The 23,246-nt window shown below is 43.9% G+C and overlaps 1 protein-coding gene across 1 annotated transcript in view; it reads right to left on the bottom strand.

Annotated features, from left to right (window-relative positions):
- Positions 1 to 5,371: 5,371 nt before the first annotated feature.
- Positions 5,372 to 23,246, bottom strand: part of NLRC4 (NLR family CARD domain containing 4) — a 421,041-nt gene continuing 403,166 nt past the window's right edge. The window contains exon 9 of the mRNA XM_069607934.1: positions 5,372 to 9,155. Within this exon, the coding sequence (XP_069464035.1) occupies positions 8,863 to 9,155 (293 nt within the window). The 3' untranslated portion in view covers positions 5,372 to 8,862. The remainder of the gene's footprint in view (positions 9,156 to 23,246) is intronic.

The raw sequence follows: 23,246 nt of genomic DNA, 5'->3' as shown, positions 1-23,246 counted from the left end.
CAGGGAAAACCCCCCGAAAGGGGAAAAACCCTGTGCAGGGAAGAGCAGCTAGAGTTCGATGATTCCAGTCAAACTCCTTCTTCCTCTGATCCGAAGTGCCTGTTCTCCCGAAGGACTGGTTGGTAAGTGCTACGTAAGAGTCAAAGAACAAGGTGAAAAGTGAGTAATAGAATGTACTAAAGAGGACTGTTCCCCGACGTTAAAGGAATAGGGGTGGATTAAACTAGGACTCATAGCTTACCCTGGATGCTACTCAGAATGCTCCAAACGACGGAGGAAGTGGTCAGGGAAAGGGATGCAAGAAGAAATATGGCACCAAACTGAAACTAAGAAATAAGGAACCGATAGCTTCAAGATACAAAATAAAGGATAGGCACAGAAATGAAACTCTATCAGGATCAGTAAGAAACACTTGTTACCCTTAGAGAGAGAAGGAGGTAAGATATTGTAGGTCCAGAAGTCTGCCGGGACTAGAAATGAAGAGGACACTATTCCCCTAGCCGGGACGTAGCTCTGACTGCTGGAAGCATAAAGAAAAAGGAGAATCAGAACTAAATGCCCCAACGGCCCTGAATACTAAGAGAGAGAACTCCCAGAGGCACCTACCCGATTACTGTGCACTGAGTGTCAGACGTGGCTTCTCCATGACGCGGAGCAAGTGAAAGGGAAAACAGCTGGGATAGATCTTGAGTTCTCCCGGGATTAGACTAAGGAGAGAATTGAAAAGAATCCACAATAGATGAGGACTAGAAATTCAGAATCTCTGCCTATTCCCCAAGTGTTCTGAAAAGTAATTCAGGAAGAATAGAGACGAACCCACGGAACGTGGCTGTAGAGTAACAACGCATTGAGGGACATTCCGTATATCCTGATAAGTGTTGAGCGTGACGGGGGGCGGGACTTCCGGCACATCACTGGGCGTCAGGAACGCTGGACTGCTGCGGTCAGACTGAGCCTCCTCCATGTTGCAGGGAGGAGTTTCCGTGTTATACTCGTGTTGTGCTCTTGGATAAATTCCATTTATCAGAGGGCGCTACTTCAGACCAAATTATGTCTCTACCGGGTAATTCTTGCACTAAGATGCGCAGTGCCACTTGTATCTGAGTAAACAGGTGGCCCCTCCCGATAGTCACAAAGTCATTTCCAGCTAAGTGTATTACCATCACTCGGGGTGCCGGTCTCCCATGCAGCTGCCTGCGCAATGCAGGCAACAAGGAATGCCACCTCATACCGTACGTACCATGCCAAACCACGTTATTTTTTAGAAATCCTAAATTGGAACTTATAATCCATTGTTGGGCCACTTTCTCAGCCCAAACCATAAACAAATGCTGCATAATCCATAAAGCGTCATCTGTTGATACAAAAGGAAAGTGTAATGAAAAGAAGAACAAAAACCGACATCAGTAAGTGAACTGTTCCAATGCTGAAACCTCCTTCTGCTCTGTCCCACAAGCAAGGTCAGGTTTGGCATGTGGCCTCACATAGAGTTGGTAGCGGTTGGACTCCCATCTCCCTATTTTCTTAATTGCTGGCACAGTCATCCCTTGCCAAAAGGCAGTAGTGGCAGCCCCTATTTGGAAACTGTGTGAGGACCAGCCTGTATCATGTATTCCCACAGTTCCCAGTGTGGTAGACAAAACATTCCTAAATTGGTAATTGGTCAGGGGTGCTACGCCAGCATGCATCAGGAGGGGGCCCGGCTGTTCGGGCCTGAGAATGGCCTTAGGAGCAAGATGGGACAGCTGTCCCTTCAAGGGGCCAAATAGATATCAACCCACTTTCCTTTTCCCTCTTGGTCAGTCTTACATTTCCTCAACTTGATCCTCAAACCCTTACTGTTGCCCCCTGCACACAAATTCGACATCTCCCAGTACAAGGCCCTTCCCAGACGGATCCATCCTGCTGGCTGATACTAATTCACTGACCCGGAAAGCCCCAAAAAATGCCAGTGCAAATGCTGCCCTAAATAATGCCACCTCAAACGCATTTGTGAATACCTCGGGCAAGGTGTTCAATAACTTTTGCAACAAATCAAAATCAATAGGTTTGCGACCATCCTGCCTGGGTCCTTCTAACCTGTCCCATCCCTTTCCCCAATAATTTGCAGCAAAAGGCTATAGCTGCCAGGAGCCTCACCACCCAGCTCCTGCTCTTTCCTGTTTGCCCATGCTGCAAACGCACGCACCTGCTCTTCCAGTGCACCGTCTGTTTTTTGCAATGCACTTAACACACTCAAAGACTTACCGGAGCCCTGCTGGTACCTGGACCTTATGCCTGGTGTGAACGATCGCTCCCCCAAGTCCCAGAGCGCCTTGGCCACGACACCAGCTGACACCACTCGCTCTAGAACTGCACCCCCTTCTCCATGGCTGCAGGATGGACTTTCCAGAACAATACCTTGCACATGCCACGCCCTAAACTCAATATTCCTGTACAAGTAGACCTCTTCCAGTCTCCTCAAGAGGCTTAGAACAGCCGGGCATGATGCAGACTGTATGTTTATGGCTTGCGCCACTGCTTTGTTGTCAGGCCAGAAGCGCACCCTTTTGTTTCCCAATTCCTTAGGCCGCAACATGAGTGCCACCACAATAGGAAAGAGCTCTAGTGCCATGATATTTTTGGTCCTCTCGTTCTTGTGCCACTGTGTTGGCCATTTTTGTGCACACCACTCCTACCCCAGGATTTCCCCAATTCCTTAATTATCTGATGCTTCTGAATACACCTGAAATCCCCCGCTTGTTTGCCATGGAGTTCTCCATAACTGCACCCCATTAAACCCTGGGAGGAATGACCGCTACATTCTTAAATTTTTCTTTAGACCTGAGCTCCAATTGCTAGGGCGATGCTTCTGCGAAACCCCAGTTGTTGCCCTTGCCAACCTGCGTGCAAACACCCTTCCCGCAGGAATAACCTTGGAAGTAAAATTTAATTTTCCCAACAATTGTTGGACTTTCTCCAAAGTGGTACTATCCTTTGAGAGGTTGCTCTCTATCGCCGAAATCAACCCATCCACTTTCTCGAGAGGCAACCTTCAAGTAACCTTTTTTGTATCTATTTCAATACCCCACAAAGTTAATACCTCTGTAGGTCCTTGCATTTTCTCTCGTACCAGCGGAATGCCCATCTAGGCCATCACACTTTTAAAGGAAGACAGCACATGAGCACAGTCAGTTGACCCTTCCTTACCTTTGAAAAGGAAAACATCCAAATAGTGGATGATGTTTCCCCGCTGCTCTTCCCTGCGTGCAGCCCATTCTAAAAATGTGCTAAAAGCTTCAAATAGTCCATTGGCATACATTTGTTAATATAAAAAATGCCATTCCATTGAAATCCCAACAGATGAAAACTGTTGGGTTGTACGAGTAGGAGCAGAAATGCAGATTCTATATCTACCCTGGCCAGGGGTGCCCTTCTGCCCATGCTGGTCACCAAAACCATGGCCTGGTCAAAGGAGGCATAATGCAGAGAGCAGTGGTCCTGGTCTAGCCAGTCATTGACTTAGTCCCCTTTTGGGTATGACAAGTGGTGGATCAATCTGAACTTGCCCTGTTACTTTTTGGGCACATGGGGAAACTATGAAATTTGGAAGGGGCTTGTGGGGGGGGGGGCTGCCACCTGGCTCAGTTCCAGTTACTTTTCTATTTTTTTGCTCACCACTTTTGGCTGTTGGAGTAAGGAGGGGAGGTTTTTGGCAACCCGAACCATCAGTGGTCCCCCGTAGGGAATCTGGAACCCCTTGCTAAAGCCCTTAAATAGTAACTTGTGTTATTTCGCTATTGGATAATATTGTAGAAATTCTTGCAGCACCCTTCAGTCTACAGGGGAGGGTCCTTTGTCCCACCTCAAACTATTGAGCACCTTCATCTTGACCTCTGCCGCTGCTTCCCCCTTCTGTTTTGAAGCAATTTTCAACTGAGTGACCACCCCCACATTTTGAGCATTGGAGTTGAAATCGGCACCTAGCGCCCCATCTGCAAGACCCTTTGTTGAATGATCCGCAGGCCGGTCCAGCAGAAAAAACCCTGCGTGCAGAATCATTTCCCCTCGGTGCAAAGGGGTCTTGATGACTTCGAGCGGGGGGCTGCAAGAAAGTGAAAGAGCTCAGCAGCCCTGCCTTATAATTGCTCCCCGGAGCCCAAGCCAGATGTGGTTGGGCCAGGGGATGCCCCTTCTGCCTCCAAGGGAGTAGGAGAGGTGCTGGATACCCCCCGGGGGAGTGGCCAGGGGGGCGGCCTGCTATGCAGTCTGCCCCTCCAGCGCCCCCTCCGGATGCTGGCCAGCCCCTAATTAGAGTGACTATGGTAAATGTGTCAAACTATGAAACAGCAGAGCAGTCGACTAGCTAGCTTTGAAGGAGCTTCTAACAACACAGTCTTTAAGGGCGGCACAAATGTAACGTAAAAACACACTTGCCAATCATGGACTTAATAAATAATGGTTAACTAGAAGTGATTTGTTTTCTTCATAAACTCGAGAGACATGGATGGAAAGGAAATCAGTGAATATTGTGAAAAGCTGGCCTGTTTGACCACCAAGACCTAGACAAAGCTGACCTAATTTCTGAATGTCAGAAGTTTAAGCTTCATGCATTTGAAAGGAAGGGGAGCATATCTATTGTACGCCTTTATAAGAACATATAAAAGGATAGCTAGATATTGTATTTCCAAACCTAGAAACTGCATTAGGAATATTCCTCTCTATGATAGTTACAGATTGCAGCGGGGACCATTCATTTTCTAAATTGAAGTTAGTTAATAAATGTACTATGAAATCCTATGCTTCAATACAAATTGAATTCTGTGGCTCTGTTACGTATTGAAATACTTGGTTTAATGGCAGTTTCGGAGGTCATAGGCACTTCAGCATTTGGCAACAAAAGGTATGTCGGCGCTTAGTGCTTCTTATCCTTTTCTTTCTATAATTACTTGAATTTGTTTGTGTACTGTGTCTGCATAAACTCAAATGCTAAGTGAATTTTGATTAAATGGTTGTTAGATGCGTGTTTTTTATTTCTGTGCTGACTAGTCATGTATGTTTTTCCTTCTGCTTGTACTTCCGACACATATATAGAAGACATTTTCTCTTTTTGTTACAAAATGAATACATTATTTGAAAAACAATGTAAACATGCCTTCAATATAGAATCCTCTTGGGGAAACAGGTCCCAGAGCTGTGTAATGTTTACATTTTATTAGCACATGAAGATCGTCATTTATCTGCTCTTAGCCTATTAGAATGTTCAGAGTTCAGTCAATAAGAGTGCATTCAATAACTACTGGTATTGACTGTATTCTGAAAAGTCTGTCTTTAAAAGCAGACAGGGAAACAACAATGCAACTTCCAGGAAATCTTTCTTTCAACAAGCTACTTCATCTCTGAAATGAGCTTTATTTTGTTGTGAGATCCTTTTTAACACACCTTAGAAAAAACACTTTCACTTTCTTACAGAGAAAAAGTATACTCCTTAAATAAGCCCAGAGCCTGGAGTGGGGGGAGGGGGGGATTGGAGATTAGCTTTCCAGGTATTGCCCCCAGGTCCATAGTTACAGAGGCCCCGGGGCATTACCTGACGCAGTATGGAGAGGGGCTTATTGCTACTAGTATCCCAGGTGCACTTCCAGGAATACTAATAGCATGGGCCAGGTCGGCGGAATTCAAAGAGAATGGGGATTACCTTCCGTGTTCACAAACCATCAGGTGTAGAGACTAGACTGGGGCCTTTGCTAGAAGCTAGCAAACGGCGGCCATGTTGTGAGAGTGGAAGTTGCAGAATAGACTGCATGTACTGTATTGAATTAGCAATGGCAAATGTGCTCATCATTATTAAAGGTGCATAAAAAATGAAGAAAAACAGTATTCAGGAATTATCAATAGTGTACATTTGTTCTAGAGGAATAAAAGAGGGCAGATTTTGAAAAGTGATGGGTTGATGTGCAAGGTGATGTGTTTTTAATTGGTTCTTGAGATTCGCTGCATGGCGGACATCTTTTCACATCTCCATGGTGCAAGACTGATGACCAGTGCCTCTGTTCAGTGGGCTGTGGTTGCCAATAGCTTTTGATGGAGGCTGCACTGCAGGGACCAGTGACAGACATGATCTGCCTGGTTTCTAGTCTGGCATTAGAAAGAAGCTGAATTGCAGTGGCACAAATTTAGTGATTAGTGTAGATGACACTTAGGTGTGCATGGTTAATGATTTGGGGCATACATGTTCCAAGAGTATTTTTGCTGCAAGAGTATTTTTGCCCAAAGCCAATTCGAGTATCAGATTTTTTACTGAGAGTACTCTTCTTTTTTAAGTGGGAAGGGTGCAACAAAGAAGCAAGGTGCATCAGTCGGCAGCTTTGACATATATCGCTGAAGTGAATCTGCAGGCCAGTCGGCTTCATTCGAGACAGCATGCATTCTGTCACGAAGGTCACTGCAGTGTCTTTCTAAAATGGAGTGGTGGTTTTTCGTTAGTTCGTTGAAAGTTAGGTTGACATATTGTTTTCCATTTTCATCTACAATGACCTGAAATGCATTAGCGGGCAATAACCGGAGTCCTTCACGACCACGACGGGCAAAATGTATTTGACTATCGAACTACACCTTTAATTGAAGTGTCTCTGATAAGTCTATGTTAAAAATTCTAGATTGTGCATAGCTTCAGGAAGTCAGTGTGAGAATTTGGTACTTTATGCACGGGAAGGTGTTTTCCGGTGCGCCTGAGACGTTTAATTATGCTGACAAAAACATTGTTAGCACTAAGGAATTATTCATTGCGCATGATGTTATGTTTGTGGCTAAAGGGGGGATTATTCAGGGGACGGTTGATTCCTGAGTGTAAAGAAATTAAACTTTGTGGCCGGTACTCAGGACCAGAGACCGTACATATGTCTGCATAAACCTGTCACAGAAGGGTTGCTAATATAGGAATTGATTAATGCTCAATGAATTGTGAAAGCCCTTTTTGTTGTAGCCAACTTTTAAATGTTTCCACTGCCCATTTGGTGGCACAGTGAGTATTTTCTTCTGCTCTGTTTAATTCTATTTCGTTTAAATTATTTAGGCACACACATCATGTCAGCTAGTTTTGACAGCTCCACTGGTAAAATCATTAATAGCATGGGTGACCGGGCTGCTATTAAATCTGTCTTCTGTTTCTATGCAGCTATCTTCCAGCCATTCGTCCAAAGTCAGATTTCCAGTGAGGTTGCAGGGGATGTTAGAGGCACCAGCAATGGAGTACCAGTGGTCTTGATATGCCGCCGTGATCACCATTGTGATGCGGTAGCTGCTGAAGTCTACAGTTTCTTACATATACATTCGGCGAGTGACATGGCAAAGAGAATTACAAGTAAATTGCCACTGTGTGGCGAAAATGGAGGCGGCAACCGAAACTCCTTAAGTGGAAATGGAAGGAACATTACGGAATGCAGCGCGTGAAACGGGACAAGGTAAGGGATTCTAGGGCTGGTAACGCCCCCATTTTATCTAATTGCCAGCATCGGTACATTTATAAAAGTGGATGTGGGGGTACTAATTTTACATGACACTTAATGCACGCTCATGTTAAATTTGCTGCAGTTTAACACCGTGTTTGGCATTACAATGCCTAATTTATGAATATAACCTTGTTATTGCAAAACAATACCGCATTGAATTTTCTAACTCAGTTTGTCTATTTACCTTGCTCACTATTAAACTAACCTCAGGAGGGATCATTATCGCTTGGGATAATGACTCTTGTCTAATTTATGTCCCTTGACTTCGTCTTGGCCCATATCTTAGTTGGGGGCCATTATCCAGCGATAATGACCCCTCCTATCTTTAACACAATGTTAGTGGCTAGATAATCCATTTAAAGCCTAGACTAGTTGCTGTTGAATTTGCCTCGAGGGATGTCATCCTTTCATTTTGCTGGTTTGGGAGGAGGCAAGGGTTTTCGTAGAGGACCCAAGTCTTTTTTTGTGCCCTGGGACCCAAAAACCGTTAAGAAGGCCCTGGGAGTTGGGGACCGACGACCCCAGATGGGAGTGCATCCCTGATTTACATGTCCAATGCCTGACCCCTCCCTGACAGAAACCAGATTTAGGGGAATGTACAATGATCTAGTGGTCTTCCCACACCACTGGAGGCATGCTACTGACCCAAGTAGAATGGCTCTGGATTGGCTTAGGCCTTTCTGTTCAGTTTTTCTGATTTCCACCTCCGAAATGAAGGTGAAGACTCGAAAACGTCATGTGCAAATTAACTCCCTCAACCCATGTGGGTAGGGTGTTTTCTAGTCCCATCCACATAATCAAATGTACACCTAGATGTAAGGATCTGGTCAAACACTCAGGTTTGCACTAAGGAGTGAGTTATGGGCCCCTTGTACCAACAACCAATCCCTCATACTGCTCACAAGTCCCTTCTGTGAATCTGGCATTTACAAAGTGAGAACTGTATCATAAATATGTGAGGGGCAAAGTGCACCTTTCAATCTATGTCAGAGGTCTTTTGAGAAGTAGCTTCTTTGTCTTGAACCCTATTGCCATTAAAATAACATTTAGTTTAGGTATGACGTCCTATGCTTGTGCTTGCACAGTTGTAGCCCAGGCTGCACAGATTTCACAAGGTACAAATTGAAGGTTATGCAGCTGGCCTATGATTTTGCCAAAATATCACTTCACCAAGGCAAGCATCTTTGCATCTATGGTGAAGCCAGATAAAAGTGCTATTAGCATGATGGCTATTTAAACAAATTCCCCAGAAAAGTAACAAGCAGGTGAGGTAGGAACCCGTGCTTGCAGGCCCTCCAATGACCCAGCAGGCGGTAATGAACTGTACACCCTTGTAACGTCACACTGACTTTGGTTCTAAGCTGCTGTGCAGTCATAGCTGTAGTATTTTCTTCCCGCTATTAATAACCTTCCTATCTGTTTCATCCAGGTCCCACTTCTTTAACTTGATTTCCAGCAACGATTTCAGCTCAAATATTACGCGTTTAAGATCCAAAATTAAGCTTGGGTATGGCTTAAACATGTCCACTGTGCTGAAGTCAAAATAGATGATGTCCTTTTGGTTTTGCAATGCTTGGATCACAGAAAGCCAGCCACTGTTCTCAGCAGGGTTCTCTCCCAAATCCAAGTGCAGGAGTCCTTTAAGATGGTTTATTAACAGTTTGCCTGAGGAGAAGAAAGAGTGATGGTAGTCAGAAAAGAAGAAATATGGGGAACAAGAGAGCAATAAAAAATATATAATTAAAAAGGCAAAGAAGTTGACTGTTCTCCTTAAAGTGGGTACAATAGTGTGACTCGGAGACAGTCATAATTGATCCATTAATATTAGTCCACTTTGTGGTGTTCAGAATAAATCAATAGCACATAATGGGACCGAAGAATTTCATACATGCTGTGAGACCAGGAGTTGAATGGTAAGAGCCAAGGTGGTTTGGGGAGGTATATCAGCAGCCCTTCTCTAGCTCCCTGATGCCCCAGCATATGTAAAGGGGTCTAGAGGCATTGCGTGTTAAATAGTAAGAGCCAGGCTGACCACAGGAAAAATCTATACTTGCTTGCCCAAGTCATCGGGAAGGCAGAAATCAAGTCCTGTCCAGTGAAAAGCCACCACACTTTGCACTCCGTCAAATACACATAACAAACACAAGTTGAAACCATCCGGAGCTCCCACCCTTCAAGATGAAGAGAGAGCTGAGTGCTTTCTGGGGGATAGTCAGGGTGCTACCATTGTTTCATTCCAAACTTTTCAACCATTGCAGAACAACTAACTGATCAGCTAAAGGTACCTTCCAACTCACAGTGCCAGTTTCACCATATTTTTCTGCATGCATTGCTGCTTATTTAGGGGTGCGTAAGCTAATGCGATAGTTCTAAGGGGATTCAACCATCCATGGAGATCGAATGGTGATAGGAAAGACTGGAAGGAAATACTGGGCTCTGTTCTGGACAGATCTGTGAATCCTCGACATCTTATATCTTAAATCTAACATCCCCAGCCATCAAGACATATCAGAGGCTGATATGTAACTGCTCGCTAATAGTTGCATCCAGGCTCTTGCGGCCCACAGTTTGTGGGATTACAGGTTTCAGTCTCCCTATCACCTTGCATTTTCAAAGATCAACACCATCTTTATTTCCAGCATCCAGTCACATGATCATCTGGGGACAAAAACACTGGCAGGTGCTATGTTGGGCCATTCACCCATAGTGTGAGAATGCAAAAGATCCAGTTCAGTGGGGACACTTTCTAGATGGAAAAACAATCTACAATTCTACAACTCAACAGAGGACATTGAAGCTCTTGAGGAGTAAATGACAGTATTATGGCTCTGAACTGTAATGGAGAAATAACACAAGTAATATGGGATGCTGCTACAGCTACAATTAGAGGGGTCAGGAAAGGAAAACCTTTGAGAATCAAGAGAATGGAGAAGGCTAAATTGGTAGCAGCAATCTATTGAATGGCTTGTGGGGCAACACAGAGATTCTCCATCCCCACGCTCCCCTTCTTTGCTTAACTTGGCAAAATTTGAGCTGAACAAAGGCACAGTTTATGCACAAAAAAGCGTGTGAAACTTCTATTAACAGAACAACAAGACGTGGAAGTTATTGGCCCATCACGTATAAAGAAATAGCCCACAAAATACATACTTCAGCACTGAAGTTAGATGATAGCCAAATTGTGAATGATACAGCTATGACATACGCCGCTTTCAGATCTTTTTACTGCTCATTGTATTCCTCAGAACAACCTGGATCACTAAATGACCTCTTTTTACATACACATTCTGTCCCTAAAATTTCAGAAGAAGATGATGGTGATATGGAGAGACCTATAACCGTAAAACAGGTTGTGGCAGCAATCTCCCCTTTGAGGGATGGGACGGCTCACGCGCCTGACTGATTCTCATCAGAATATTTTAGGCACACTAAGGAAGCAATCTCACCATATCTGATGAAGCTCTAGAACACTTTTTTTACAGCAGCAGGGACTCCCGCACTCTATGCACCAATCAATACTAGTTGTTATTCCTAAACAAGGAAATGACATGCTAAAAGGTGGGAGCTACCATGCTTTTACTCTGCTGAACACAGGATTCCGACGAAAATATTGGTGCGTAAGGTCCAGAAATACATTGGAAATATTGTCAACAAGGATGAAGTTGGTTTTATTACACACAAATCTGCCTTACACCAATTATGCTGCTTAGTACGAATCACTGGCACAGCTGACTCAATGATCAGGAAGCCCACCTTGGCCTCTAGTAATGCTGAGAAAGCTTTATATAGGGAAATAGCTCTATCTTTCTAGAAATCGGAGGGAGTTTGGTTTAGCTGTGTGGAAACCTACATCAGGCCCAACTTCTTCCATTTCTACTAAACTCATGGCACCAGCTCATTTTGTTTTGACTATGTGTACTAAGCAGGGTTGTCAACGGCCCCCTTTACATTTTGCAATTACTTTGGAATCCTTAGTTTGTTACATCAGTGATGACCCATCTATCAGGAGCATTTGATTGGGGGGGTAGCGAGAGCAAACTTCAGTTGTACGTTGATGATTGGTTCTTACACATCTTCATGCTGAGGAAGATTTACCTGGCATTTATTAGGTCACTAATGAATTTAGTGTAATAGTAGGCTATAAAATAAATTGGGATTAGACAGACCTCTTGCAGTTGGGTTCTCAAAGGCAAGAATGGACCTTTCTAGAATCACCCCTGACTGCACTACTCCCACATCAACATAATTTGGGGGTTAAAGCATTAAGTCTTATGATTAAGCCCAACTACGATGGCTTGTGGGAGAGTATAGAAAACGATTTTCGATCATAGGCTGAGAGGATCTAACATTAGAAAATGGGTTTGATCCTTCAGCAATTGCACACGTTTCCAAAATCACTCTCCAATAAATATTTCAAGAGGATGGAAATATCACTCTTTGACTTTCTATTGCAAGGAGGTAAAAGCTCAACTTAAACTCGAAACGTTATACAGGGAGAGGGATGGTGGTGGTTTGGGTCCCTCTAACATCAGAGTGTACGAATGGGCCTCCAGTTTACCCCAGTTGGCCAAGTTTAATATATCAGGCAGGGAGAAGTCTTTATGGTCACATTTGGTGGACTTTCAATTGTAACCATTCAATACAAAAGGGAGGGTCTCAGGGTAAGCCTTGCCGGATAATGGGATAGGTGCTGTGGTGCTCATGGAGAGTAGCAGGTGAAGCGCTATGAAGAAGGTAATTGTAACCTGCAGTGGTGGAGGGTGAGCCGAGGCAAGTGCAGAGGATAGACAGCAGCTGGGATGATAAGATGTGGGATGTAAGGGCCCAAAGGATGAATAAGGGCCCTGCACATCAGTCAAGCTACTGTGCGATTAGCAGGGGAGTGAGGGAGGGAAGGAAGAGGTAAAGAGGAAGGTTGTGAGGCTTATAGGAGGTCCTGTTCAAGACGGAGAGGAAGGAGGAGGCTGTTCCAAAGAAGGGAGCCAACTGAGGATAGCGGTTGACCACTTGCTCTCTGTTTAAGAAACCGCTTCACACGCAAGGACTCAGAGCCAGAGGAGCACAGGAGTCTACAAGGTAAGTATTTGGTCACAAAGAGTTGCAGATAGAGTAGTTCCTGGCCCCAGACAGCCTTGTGGATGATGCACAGGGATTTGAATTTAATCCAGACATGCCAACATTCGTCAGGCTATAAGAGGGAGATTTCACAACCGCAATCGGGAGAAAGTATTTTCCCATAGGATTGCTTTGGAGTTTTAATTATTTTAGGCGGGAGACAGTAAAAGATAGCCTGATTTTTCATTAAAAAATCGGGAGTCTCCCGCCCAAATCGGGAGGTTGGCATGTATGTTTAATCCGTGCTGCGATCAGGAGCCAGTGAGGACTGTGTAGGGCAGGAGAGATGCGGACCCTGGGCTTAAGGCCAAGGATACATCTTGCTGCCCTATTCTGGATTAGCTGGAGGGGTTGCAGAGTGTATAAGGTAGATTAAGGAGGAGGCTATTGCAATAGTGAAGCCTAGAGAGAACCAGAGCCCGGGTAATATTGAGTCTTTGGGGGAAGGTGAGGAAAGATAGAATTCCTTTCAGAAGGAAAAGCTGAAAGTGGGACTTTTTGCCAATGTCCTGAGTATGAGAGAGGAAGGAGAGAGAGGAGTCGAAGATGACTCAGAGGTTTCTGGCTTCCGAAGAGGGAGCCGGGGGAGAGCCCATGGAAGAAGGCCAGAGTGAAGGGAAGAAGTCGGGTGCTGGGGTCCCAATAGGGAGGATCTCAGTTTTGCTGGCATTGTGGCAAAGATCATTAGAAGTACACCAATCCTGGATAGCTGAGAGGAAGTCAGGGATGAAGGAGGGTGCAAGGGTGTCTGTAGGAAGTTTGATGAAGAGTTGTGTGTCAGCATAGCACTGGAAGTTGGGGGAAGGAGCAAATGATGCATGCCAGCAGACCAAGTTAGATGTTAAAGAGCCAAGGTGAAAGAATGGAGCCATGGGGGACACCACAGGCGTAGGAGGAAGTAAGGGAGGAGAAGGTGCCTGGTATGACTTTGGAAGAGCGGTCAGTTAGGAGGGAGGTAAGCCAGCCCAGTGGACGTTCCGAGATACCAAGGGTGTCATGGTGCTTTTTATGAGGGTGGAGCGGTTCACTGTGCCAAATGCAGAAGAGAGATCAAGGAGGCTGAGTACAATAGGGGAGATGGAATCAAGGGATCCGAGCAGTTCTTCACGGGTGTTCAGAAAAGCAGTTTCCATGCCTCTGGCTGCTCGTAATACATACTGAGGGTTGTGAAGACCACCAAAATGTACAGTGTGGGAGTTGGGGGAGGGCCAACTTCTCAAGCAGTTTCCCCAGGAAAGAGGTGATGGAGATGGGGAAATTGTTGGCCAGGCAGGAAGGGTCTTCTGATGTTTTTTTAAGGAGGGGACGCACACGGGAGTGCTTGAGGGAGTATTAAAAAGAACCAGTAGCAAAGGAGTGTTTACAAAGAACAGCCAGAGCAGCGGCGAGAGAAAAAATGTTGTCCTTGATGGTTCTGAATGAGCAAGGGGCAACCTGTTTTGAAGAGACCTTCAAGGGCTTGACAACTCTGGTGACTTCTTCCAGAGATACAGAGGCGAAGGAGGAAGGAGAAGGGTGGGTGGTCAGGGGAGGCAAGGGGGGATGGGTTAGAAGAGGGTGTGACAAGGCTGATCAGTATGTCCTGGGTTTTGTCAGTGAAGTGAGTGGCAGGTACATTGCAAAGGGCCTGGGAAGGAGTAGGGGCATCCTTGATGGTTCTGGATGAGCATACTATTTGATCTATCAAGGGCCATGAACATTCATTTTTATCCGAAGAGAAAACCTTATTAACAAAGAAAGCAAACGTAATGTTACATGCAGTAATTTCAGCAAGATATCTTAAAGCACAACTCTGGAGGACTAACACCATCTTAGTCCTTTGGTGTGCAAAACCAACAAAGAGTTTGTCATAAAGTGGAAGGTGATTTTATACAAGGAACAAGTTACTTACCTGTAACTCTTATTCTCCAGCATGGAACTTATATGGATTCACATGCTGTGAATATTTACAGTCAGGCTAGGAATCCTCAGTAAAATAAACCAGTTTAGCTTTAAGCTAAAAACTGCATTGTCGCTTGTATGGCGTATAGCTGTCACTTTTGGCCATACTGCCCCAACCAATTACACTCTTCCTCCTTAGCTCCCACCCTGGTGGACATCTTTTGATTTGGACACGCATGTTAAGTGGCAGTAGGACCCAAGAAGAGCCATAGAGGGGAAGGAGGGAGGGTTTGCAAGTAAATCCATGGAATACCCATGCTGGAGAACAAGAGGTCCAGGTCAGTAACATGTTCCTTCTCCACCATGGGGTCTTACATGGATTCACATGCTATGAACATGGTTGCACAGCAGTACATATGCACAACCACGGGAGGTGGCAAGGATAAACAGAAACAATAAGACATACCCCTGCAACATACTCACCTCAAGAAAACAGGCTGCAAAGCACTGATTGCCCGACGCGAGACTCCCCTCTAGGATCACTGTCGACACAATTGAATCTCGTGCCTGTGTGAATAGACCTCCATATAGCAGCCCTGCAGATATCCAGCAGGGGAACACCAGAGAGAAACGCTGTCATAGATGCGATTGCTCTGGTGGAATGGGCCCTCGCTCTGCCTGGCAATGGCCTGTTGGCCAGCTGATGGCAATGCATGATGCAGCCTAAGAGTCACTTCGAGATGGATGCTTTAGATAGGGCCTTCCCCTGTCCCACAGTTCCAAATTTTCCAAAAACCTGAGAAGTCTTTTGAAAGTCCTTCGTGCATACAACATAGAATTTCAAGCATGTTCCACGTCCAGCGAATGCAAAGACCTTTCAGCTAGAGTAGAAGGGTTTGCAAAGAAAACTGGCAGTACCAAAGGTTTGTTTAAATGGAAGTCTGACGGGACATTGGGCATGAATAAAGGATGAGTCCACAGAACTACTTTTGCTGGGTGGAAAGACAAATATGGTGACTTACATGAGAGAGCCTGTATTTCACCAACCCTTCTGGCCAAGGTGATAGCCACAAGGAAAGCAGTTTTCCAAGAAGCAAACTTTAAGGGGGCCCGATGCACAAGTTCAAATGGCGGGCCCATGAGCTTGGAGAGTACCACATTAAGCTCCCACGCAGGAGCCTTCACTGGTGGAAAAGTCCTGAAAAGGCCCTTGAGGAACTCTTTGACGAGTCTATGCGACCACAGGGAGAGCTTGCCCGAGTATCGGGGAGTACTGGGAGATGGTGGCCAGGTGTACCTGGATTGATGCATGTGCAAGGCCAGCCTTGGCAATCGAGAGCAAGTAAGGAATAATCTGTGGTGCTCTAACAAGCCATAAAGAGATCTTCTTCAACCGTCACCATACTGTAAAACAGTTATATGTCCCTTTGCGGACAGGAGTTCTTTTGAATTCGTTTTTTTGATGAAATTTCTTTGAAAAAACTCATCCAATTTGTTTTTTAAATATTTGGGGTTCCTGCTCAACCCCCTTCCCTATATTTGTATTCCTACCCCTTTTATCCTCTATGCAGCTTAATGAGTTTTTTTAAGACATTTCTTCGTTAAGAATTACTCCGGTCAGCAAATCAACATGATAAACTATAAAAAGTGTCCACTTGTGCTTGTAACAGGCAAGTGTCGATGGAGCCCTGGCATTAGCCAAAATGTTCTTGCATTCGAAGGGCAGCGAGTAGTGTCCAAACTCTAGGACTGCAGGAGCCAACCCGCCAGGCTCAGGGATGCTGGATCGTGATTCAGGATGGCTCCTCCTTCCCTGGAGAGCAGGTCTGGCAGAGGAGACAGTAAGAATGCTGGAGCCACCTGAAGGTGAAGGAGATCTGGGTACCAGATTTGCCTGGGCCATGCCGGTACAATGAGGATCATCTTGCAGTTGGACAGTTTGAGTGTGTTGATCACACGTAGCAGCAATGGTATTGGAGGGAATGCATCCAGGAACAGGCCTTCCCATGGGATCGAGAAAGCATCCCTCAGACTTCTTGCTTGAGAGAACATGCTGGTAAACAGCTTGCACTTGGTGTTAGTCACTGTAGCGAACAAGTCGATCTGAGGCTGGTCCCATTTGCTGAAGATCCGAGACACCTGAGCTTGCAGGAGATCCCACTCATGGCAAGACCTTAGCTCCCTGCATAGAAATTCCACAATGGTGTTTTGGACACCTGTCAAGTGGAACAGGACTAGAAACATTTGCTGAGCAATGGCCCAGTGGCACAGGTTCTGTGCCTCTTTGGAGAGTACTTGAGATCCTGTTATAACCAGATTATTGATGTAACACATGGTAGTTGTTTTGTCTGTGAAGATCCTGACCACATTTCCCAAAAGCTGTGGCTTGAAAGACTTGAGAGCCCAAAGAACTGGCCGCAGTTCAAGGACATTGATGTGCAACGTCTTCTCTTCTGGGTGCCATAGTCCCCTGGCATATAGTTGGCCCGTGTGGGTGCCCCAACCCTCCAGAGAGGCAATGGTATTGACCGTTTCCTGATCCTGAAGGGAGCCCCTCGTGAGATGTGAAGGCGAATTGACAACCACCTCAGGGCTTTCCTGGCTGTTTGATTGAGGACTATCTTGTCATTCCATGAGCTGGAGGTCTGCTTCCAACTGGCGTCCAGGAACTTTTGAAGAAGTCTCATGTGCAACCTGCAATGAGGAACCAGATGGGTGCAGGAGGACTTCATCCCTAACAGTGATTTGATTGACCGGACTGTCGCCACTCAAATGGAGGATAGCCTTTGGACCTTTCCGACGATGGCAGGTATTCTTTCCTCTGATGGGGCTGTGAGAAACATATGGCGGCCAAAAGAGAGACATACGTGATCACAGTTCAAGGGTGTTTATTGAACAATTAAAGTGATTTGTTGGTTGGAAAAATGCCTAATCTAAACCTAAAAATAAAATGGGGACAGACGTTGACCATCAAATGAAAGTAAGGAAGTCCTAGTGATGTCAAATCAAAATAAAAAGGGCCTATACTAAGAAATCTATTGCCAAATCTCACAACGAATACAAAAAGGAGTGTGGGATAGTTTTCAAGAAAATAACTAAGTGTTCTTAAATAATAAGTCAAGATGCAGTGGTTGAGGTCTCCTTTCCCCACGTTTTGGCATGGGATGAGTGGGAGCTCAGAGCACAGTAGAGTCTCGGGTTTCTCTGGAATGAGATGACAAGCCCCGGGCTGGATCGGTATACTGCACTCTTTTAGAAAAAGCTTCCCAAAATCCTGTCAGCTCCTTTGGTAAGTCTCTTTAGTTATATTGTAGTGAAGGGGTGGTTATATCTTCAATGGGTGATACCATGATTTCTGTCCTACCGAAGCTGGTGAAGGACATTTGAGTACATTTTACCCAAAGACCTGGTTTTTACCGATGTCATGTGAAAGCAGGAGATGAGGACCGCACACGTTTAAAATGGAACTTCAGCTCTTAAAGTGCGAAAAGACCTGAATCTGTCAAAAATATAATCCAGCTAACAGGAGAACACAGCCTATGTTACAAGAAATAAACTGTAAAGTGAGACCATTCAAATAAACATCCTGTGATTTTTTTAGGATGTTGCTATGTTTTTCAAAGCAGCACCTTTTTACTGTACCTGGAAGAAGTGACCGAAATGCAAAGCCTAAATTTAACATCAGAGAAAAACTATTTAAAATATAACATTTTATTTAAATTGACAATTTTGTATGTTATGTAATATATTACAGTACACATATGTTGAAAAACAATGGTTCTTTTTGGTTTGGATAATACTTGTATTCATTTCACCAGACCTTTATGGTGCTGACTTCAAGTTGACCTAGGCTTCAACTCCAAAAATCCCTCTCACCACTGTAAGGTTTCCAGGGGAAAGTGTTAGACAAATACTGTAACATTACAGGAAAATAAATTTACAGTATATGCATAGATGAATATCTACTTGTAAAAGTCTGTTCATTTTCATGGCCAGCTTCAATCAGTTTCATTGCACTTAACATGACATGTTGAAGCATCAATTACCATGAAAAGCAACATGTGCAGTGGACTAATGCATTGAGAACAAAACAGACCTGTCAACTGACTCACATTAATCATTAATCAAGGCCTCACCAAGGTCTGTTTATTCAACTCACCACAAAACTCTGAGCCATATCTCAGGGCTATATTAGACAAGTGTATTTCTGTTGGTTTTATAACAGCATATATTTACCATTGACCATGTATGCAAAAATAAATATCACTTAAAATGTCTGTACAATAAGTCCTAGAAATATGGGGCCTGGCCTTCTTTGAAGCTAAGAGCCTCCCCAACCTTTTGACACTAAATATGCATTAGTTCAATTTAATAAAATGAGAACAATTAATAAATGTATTAAGCAGCATGTCAAATAGTAATGTTGCATATCCAGCTCTGTGTCCGAAAGCACAGGTAATCTGGGTTTTGTTGAGTTAACTTATTGCTGTCATAAATTATGGAAGAAAAACAAAATTGCTGTCTAAAGTGTTTCGGAGTTATTTTGGCCCCAAACCTTTATGATCATAAGTATGGAAATTATGATGTTCCACTGTATTTGAATCTGATGAAGATTGGATTTACATAAATGCTAAAATGCTTTTCCTGTGCTGTGAGCGCTGTGTAAAATAGGGAATGATTCCCAGTTCTGACAGTGTATTATTTTAAAAGGGATATTTATAAAGTACCCAGAGTGTTTTCACAGATATAGTCGACAAAAGACCATTGCTCGAAAGTGTGCACACCATGGCCGAATGAGGATCAGTTTGATCATATATATTATGTGAAGGCCATAATTTTGTAAACTAAATTAAAAAGGAGAGCAAGTCTAAAAATAGTGTGACTGTAAATCCCATGCAACCCCTCATTTGGATATTGCGCAGTGAGATTCATATGTAATTTGAAAGGGGAGGAGTATATAGGTTTGGCGAGTGAGTCAAAATAGTCTGCACATTCTAAATTGAAAACATTACTTCTCTATCACAAAACCTGCAGAATTCAAATGTAAGCTATTGTAAGCCTATTTTAAACTACACACATATGTTAGGAGACCCCAGCACTGTATATATATATATATGGGAAATATGAGAAATGCAACAGTTCTCTGGTTCTATTAATTGCTGATGATATTGGGGAAAGCAAAATTATTTGATTAATTTGTAAATGTGATTTAGGGCCTCATTACACGGTAGGTGCTAAACCAGCACCATGGTTCATGCCGGTAATGTACTGATTCCGCCATGGCGGAATGGGGAATTACCACCCCATTCCGAGGTTGGTGGGGCGGTAATTCCCCATGCCGCCATGGCCCTTCCCCATTCACATTTTTGCCCCATGGGGCATAATGGGAATGGGGAAGGTGCTAATTATGGTACCGCAAATTGCGTTACCGTAATTAGCACCAAGGTCCCTTTGCGGGTCCCTACTTTAACGGCTGGTCTACACCAGCTGTTAAGGTTGGGTCCCGCAAAGGGACCTCGTAGTAAGGCGGTAAAGGTTAACGGTCACCGGTACCCTTACCAGTGACCGTTAACCCTTACCGCCTTCCGTGTAATGAGGCCCTTAATGTGTAATCTAGAGACATATTGGGCCTCATTACGACTTTGGCGGTAGCCATGCCACTATTGGCTGCATGGCTGCAGCCAAAATCGGGTCCGGGTTCCCTGAATGGGGAATTACCGGGCCATTCCGAGTTTGGAGGGCCCGGTAATTCCTCCCTCCAGGAACCCAGGCCCGGACCTTCCCCATTCCCATTTGAGCCCCCATAGGGCTCAATGGGAATGGGAGAGGGAGCAAACAAAGGGCCGATTACGAGCGGCCCGTTGTTTGCTCCCTCTTCCCCTCGCGGGACCCGGTAAGGACGCCTGGTTTGACCAGGTTACTTACCGGCTACCGCGAGGTGAGCTTGTAATGAGGCTGAACGGGTTTAACAAGTCCGCCTCCTTTAGCGGAGCCCGTTAACCCGTTCCACCTCAGTGGTAATGAGTCAAGTCAAGGATTTTGATATACTGGCCGACAAGCAGGAGAACTATAACTAGAATGTTTAGTGTTATTCAGAATTTAAGATGTGTACAGAATTGATCATGGAAATGATGCATGCAAGTAAGAAATAGTGAGCAATCAGGTTAATATCATTTTCCCTAGACAATCTTCCTGTTATTGTGTAACATACGTATAAAGTCTGGGGACCGTCTTTAATTCCTCTATTTAAATAAGAGTTTTGAGCAAACCACCTGTTTCTTGCCCATCATTGTGTGGGACTGTATAATTAAGGGGCGTTATATCAGGGTGCCTACTTAAAAGGAACCCAATTATTAGCATATTAATCACAATTAATATTTTATGCACTTATTTGCAGTGGGGCCTCTTTCCCAACACATTACAGAGAGTTCACTCATTGTCAGAAAAGAATAGGCTGTGAAACACACAAGACATCCCTCTTTACTGACAACTTCTTGCTTTCCGTTTCCCACCCAGAAACCTCAGTTCCAGCCTGAATGACTGTACTGCAGGATTTTGGGGAAACCGCAGAACCTCAGGATTTGAAGTTAATCTTGAAAAGCCAAAGTTACTACATCTTACTCTTAATTCGATCCAACTGGAATCTCATCAAAACATTTTTACTTTCAGGATATTCTCCACATTGATAAAATACCAGGGGGTCAGTACTACAAAAAAGGTCTCTGAGCTGTACGCTCCAAAATACCCAGAAGGTCTATAAACTGATGGCAATTAAGACCACAATAAATGTATGGGATAGTTTGGTGGTCAGACTGCACCTCTGCTGTCTTTGCCCCAATATCTGCTGTCAGGGAAATCTGCATTTCACACAGGTGTTTCAGGGCGAGAGACTTTGAAAATTAGCTAAATGGGTTGTGTGAATATGCAACTCATATGCTCATATGCGGGGCGATAAGACACTTTTCACAATTCAAGGATGCACTAGACCTGAACCCTTACATTTGAGAAATGTATATTCTTCTTTGATCTGGAAGAGGCAGATTGGGGAGGAGGCATATTGGGGGAGGAGCTGACCATTATTTCTTGGGGGCACATATGGTACAGGGTGGACAGGGCTTCTATCTGTGTTGATCTTAAGGAGCAGTACTACGTGATGATTTATGTGTGGTACAGGGTCCCATCGATATTGAAAAAATGTGTCCATCAGGGATCAGGTCTTTGCTGGAGAGGGTGCAGTGGGGTAGCATCCCCAGCTTGGAATATGTTAAAGAGACATATGAAAATCATAATGTATGCAGATGACATAATCCTATTAGATAAAAACAACTTCTGGACTGCAAAATAGCTTATTACAACTAGGCTAGTACATGGACCGGAATGAACTGACGATCAACACAAAGAAAACGAAAGTTATGTCGCTCACCAAAACTTCCCACAAAAAGAAAAAACAACTAGCACTGCTTCTAAATGGAAATCAGCTAGACAAAGTATTTGCATTCAAGTATTTGGGAATTACCATAAATCAATCCAAATCAGAAAAGGAATGGATCAACAAATTGGAAGAAATAATACAATTGCTTGCACGACAAGGATGTGTAATGCAACGTAGATTTGGGAAATATTCACTAAAACCCATTATGTCGTAGTAAAAACAGAAAGTGGTCCCAACCATCGTATATGGAACTGAAGCCATGATGAATGCAACCACATACAACTGGACAAAACTAGAAGCCTGCTTCTGGTGTAAGATCTTACAACTTCCACCCTAATTTTCAATGTCTAGAATAAGACATGAAATAGCAGTACAATCAATCAGTTTGATCGTTTTATGGAAACAACTTGATAATTACTGTAAGCTGCTGCAGACGAAAAAGCTCCAGCAATCCAAATCCTAAAATCATACCAGAACGCAATGAACAATACCATCCTATGCAATTGGAAAGATAACCTTGACCGACATTTAATGGAAGAGGACATCACTCACGAAATGCTTACTTTGCTCCCTCAAAATGCAAAGATAAAGTTGATGAGAAATGATTGGATTAAAACACTCAACCAGAAAACAAAATACAGTCTCAACTTAGAATGTAAAACAGATGTAAGGACAATCAACAAGCTTCCAGCTTATCAGACTATTTCTCTGGACAACAAGATTTGATCAACATACCTAAAAATACAGATGAACCTTATACCTACTAAGTTCTACTTAAGCAAAACAAGACAGATACCCTTAACAGAACAATTTTGTCGCTTTTGTCCTGAGACACAGAACCCAGAAACCTTACACCATCTCCTGATGGAATGCGACAACCTCTCAGAACAAAGACTGCGATTTGGTACCTTTTTCAAGATCTCTGAAAAAAACATGGATGCAGAAGAAAGATGGACACTAATGCTCAATGGCAAATCAAACAAATTGATTTTTACGATATGTCAATTTCTCCAAGAAATACTGGAGCTGGACAAAGTTTTCCAAAACTGGAAACACACAAATCTGAAATGTTTTTCTAGAAATTAGAATAAATGAAAAGTTTAAAATTAAACTATACCATTTAAAAAAAAAGAGAGACATACTGCATGAACTAGCAAAGATTAACAGTTGAAGGTTTCCTAGAGATAATGGGGTTTATCTGTTGGGTAGACCCGTTGAGGGGATGTTTGACCTATTGCAAATGTCTTGTGACTTCATTGCTAAGGTGGTCAATTTCCTGTTTCTAGATATCAGCATGTATCCCTGATTTGATTGAATGATACAACAGA

This window comes from Ambystoma mexicanum, chromosome 4q (genome assembly GCF_040938575.1).
Source record: "Ambystoma mexicanum isolate Mex_15411 chromosome 4q, UKY_AmexF1_1, whole genome shotgun sequence".
NCBI lineage: Eukaryota > Metazoa > Chordata > Amphibia > Caudata > Ambystomatidae > Ambystoma > Ambystoma mexicanum.
Note: the sequence above shows the minus strand (reverse complement) of the source record. Positions and strands in the feature narration are given on the sequence as shown.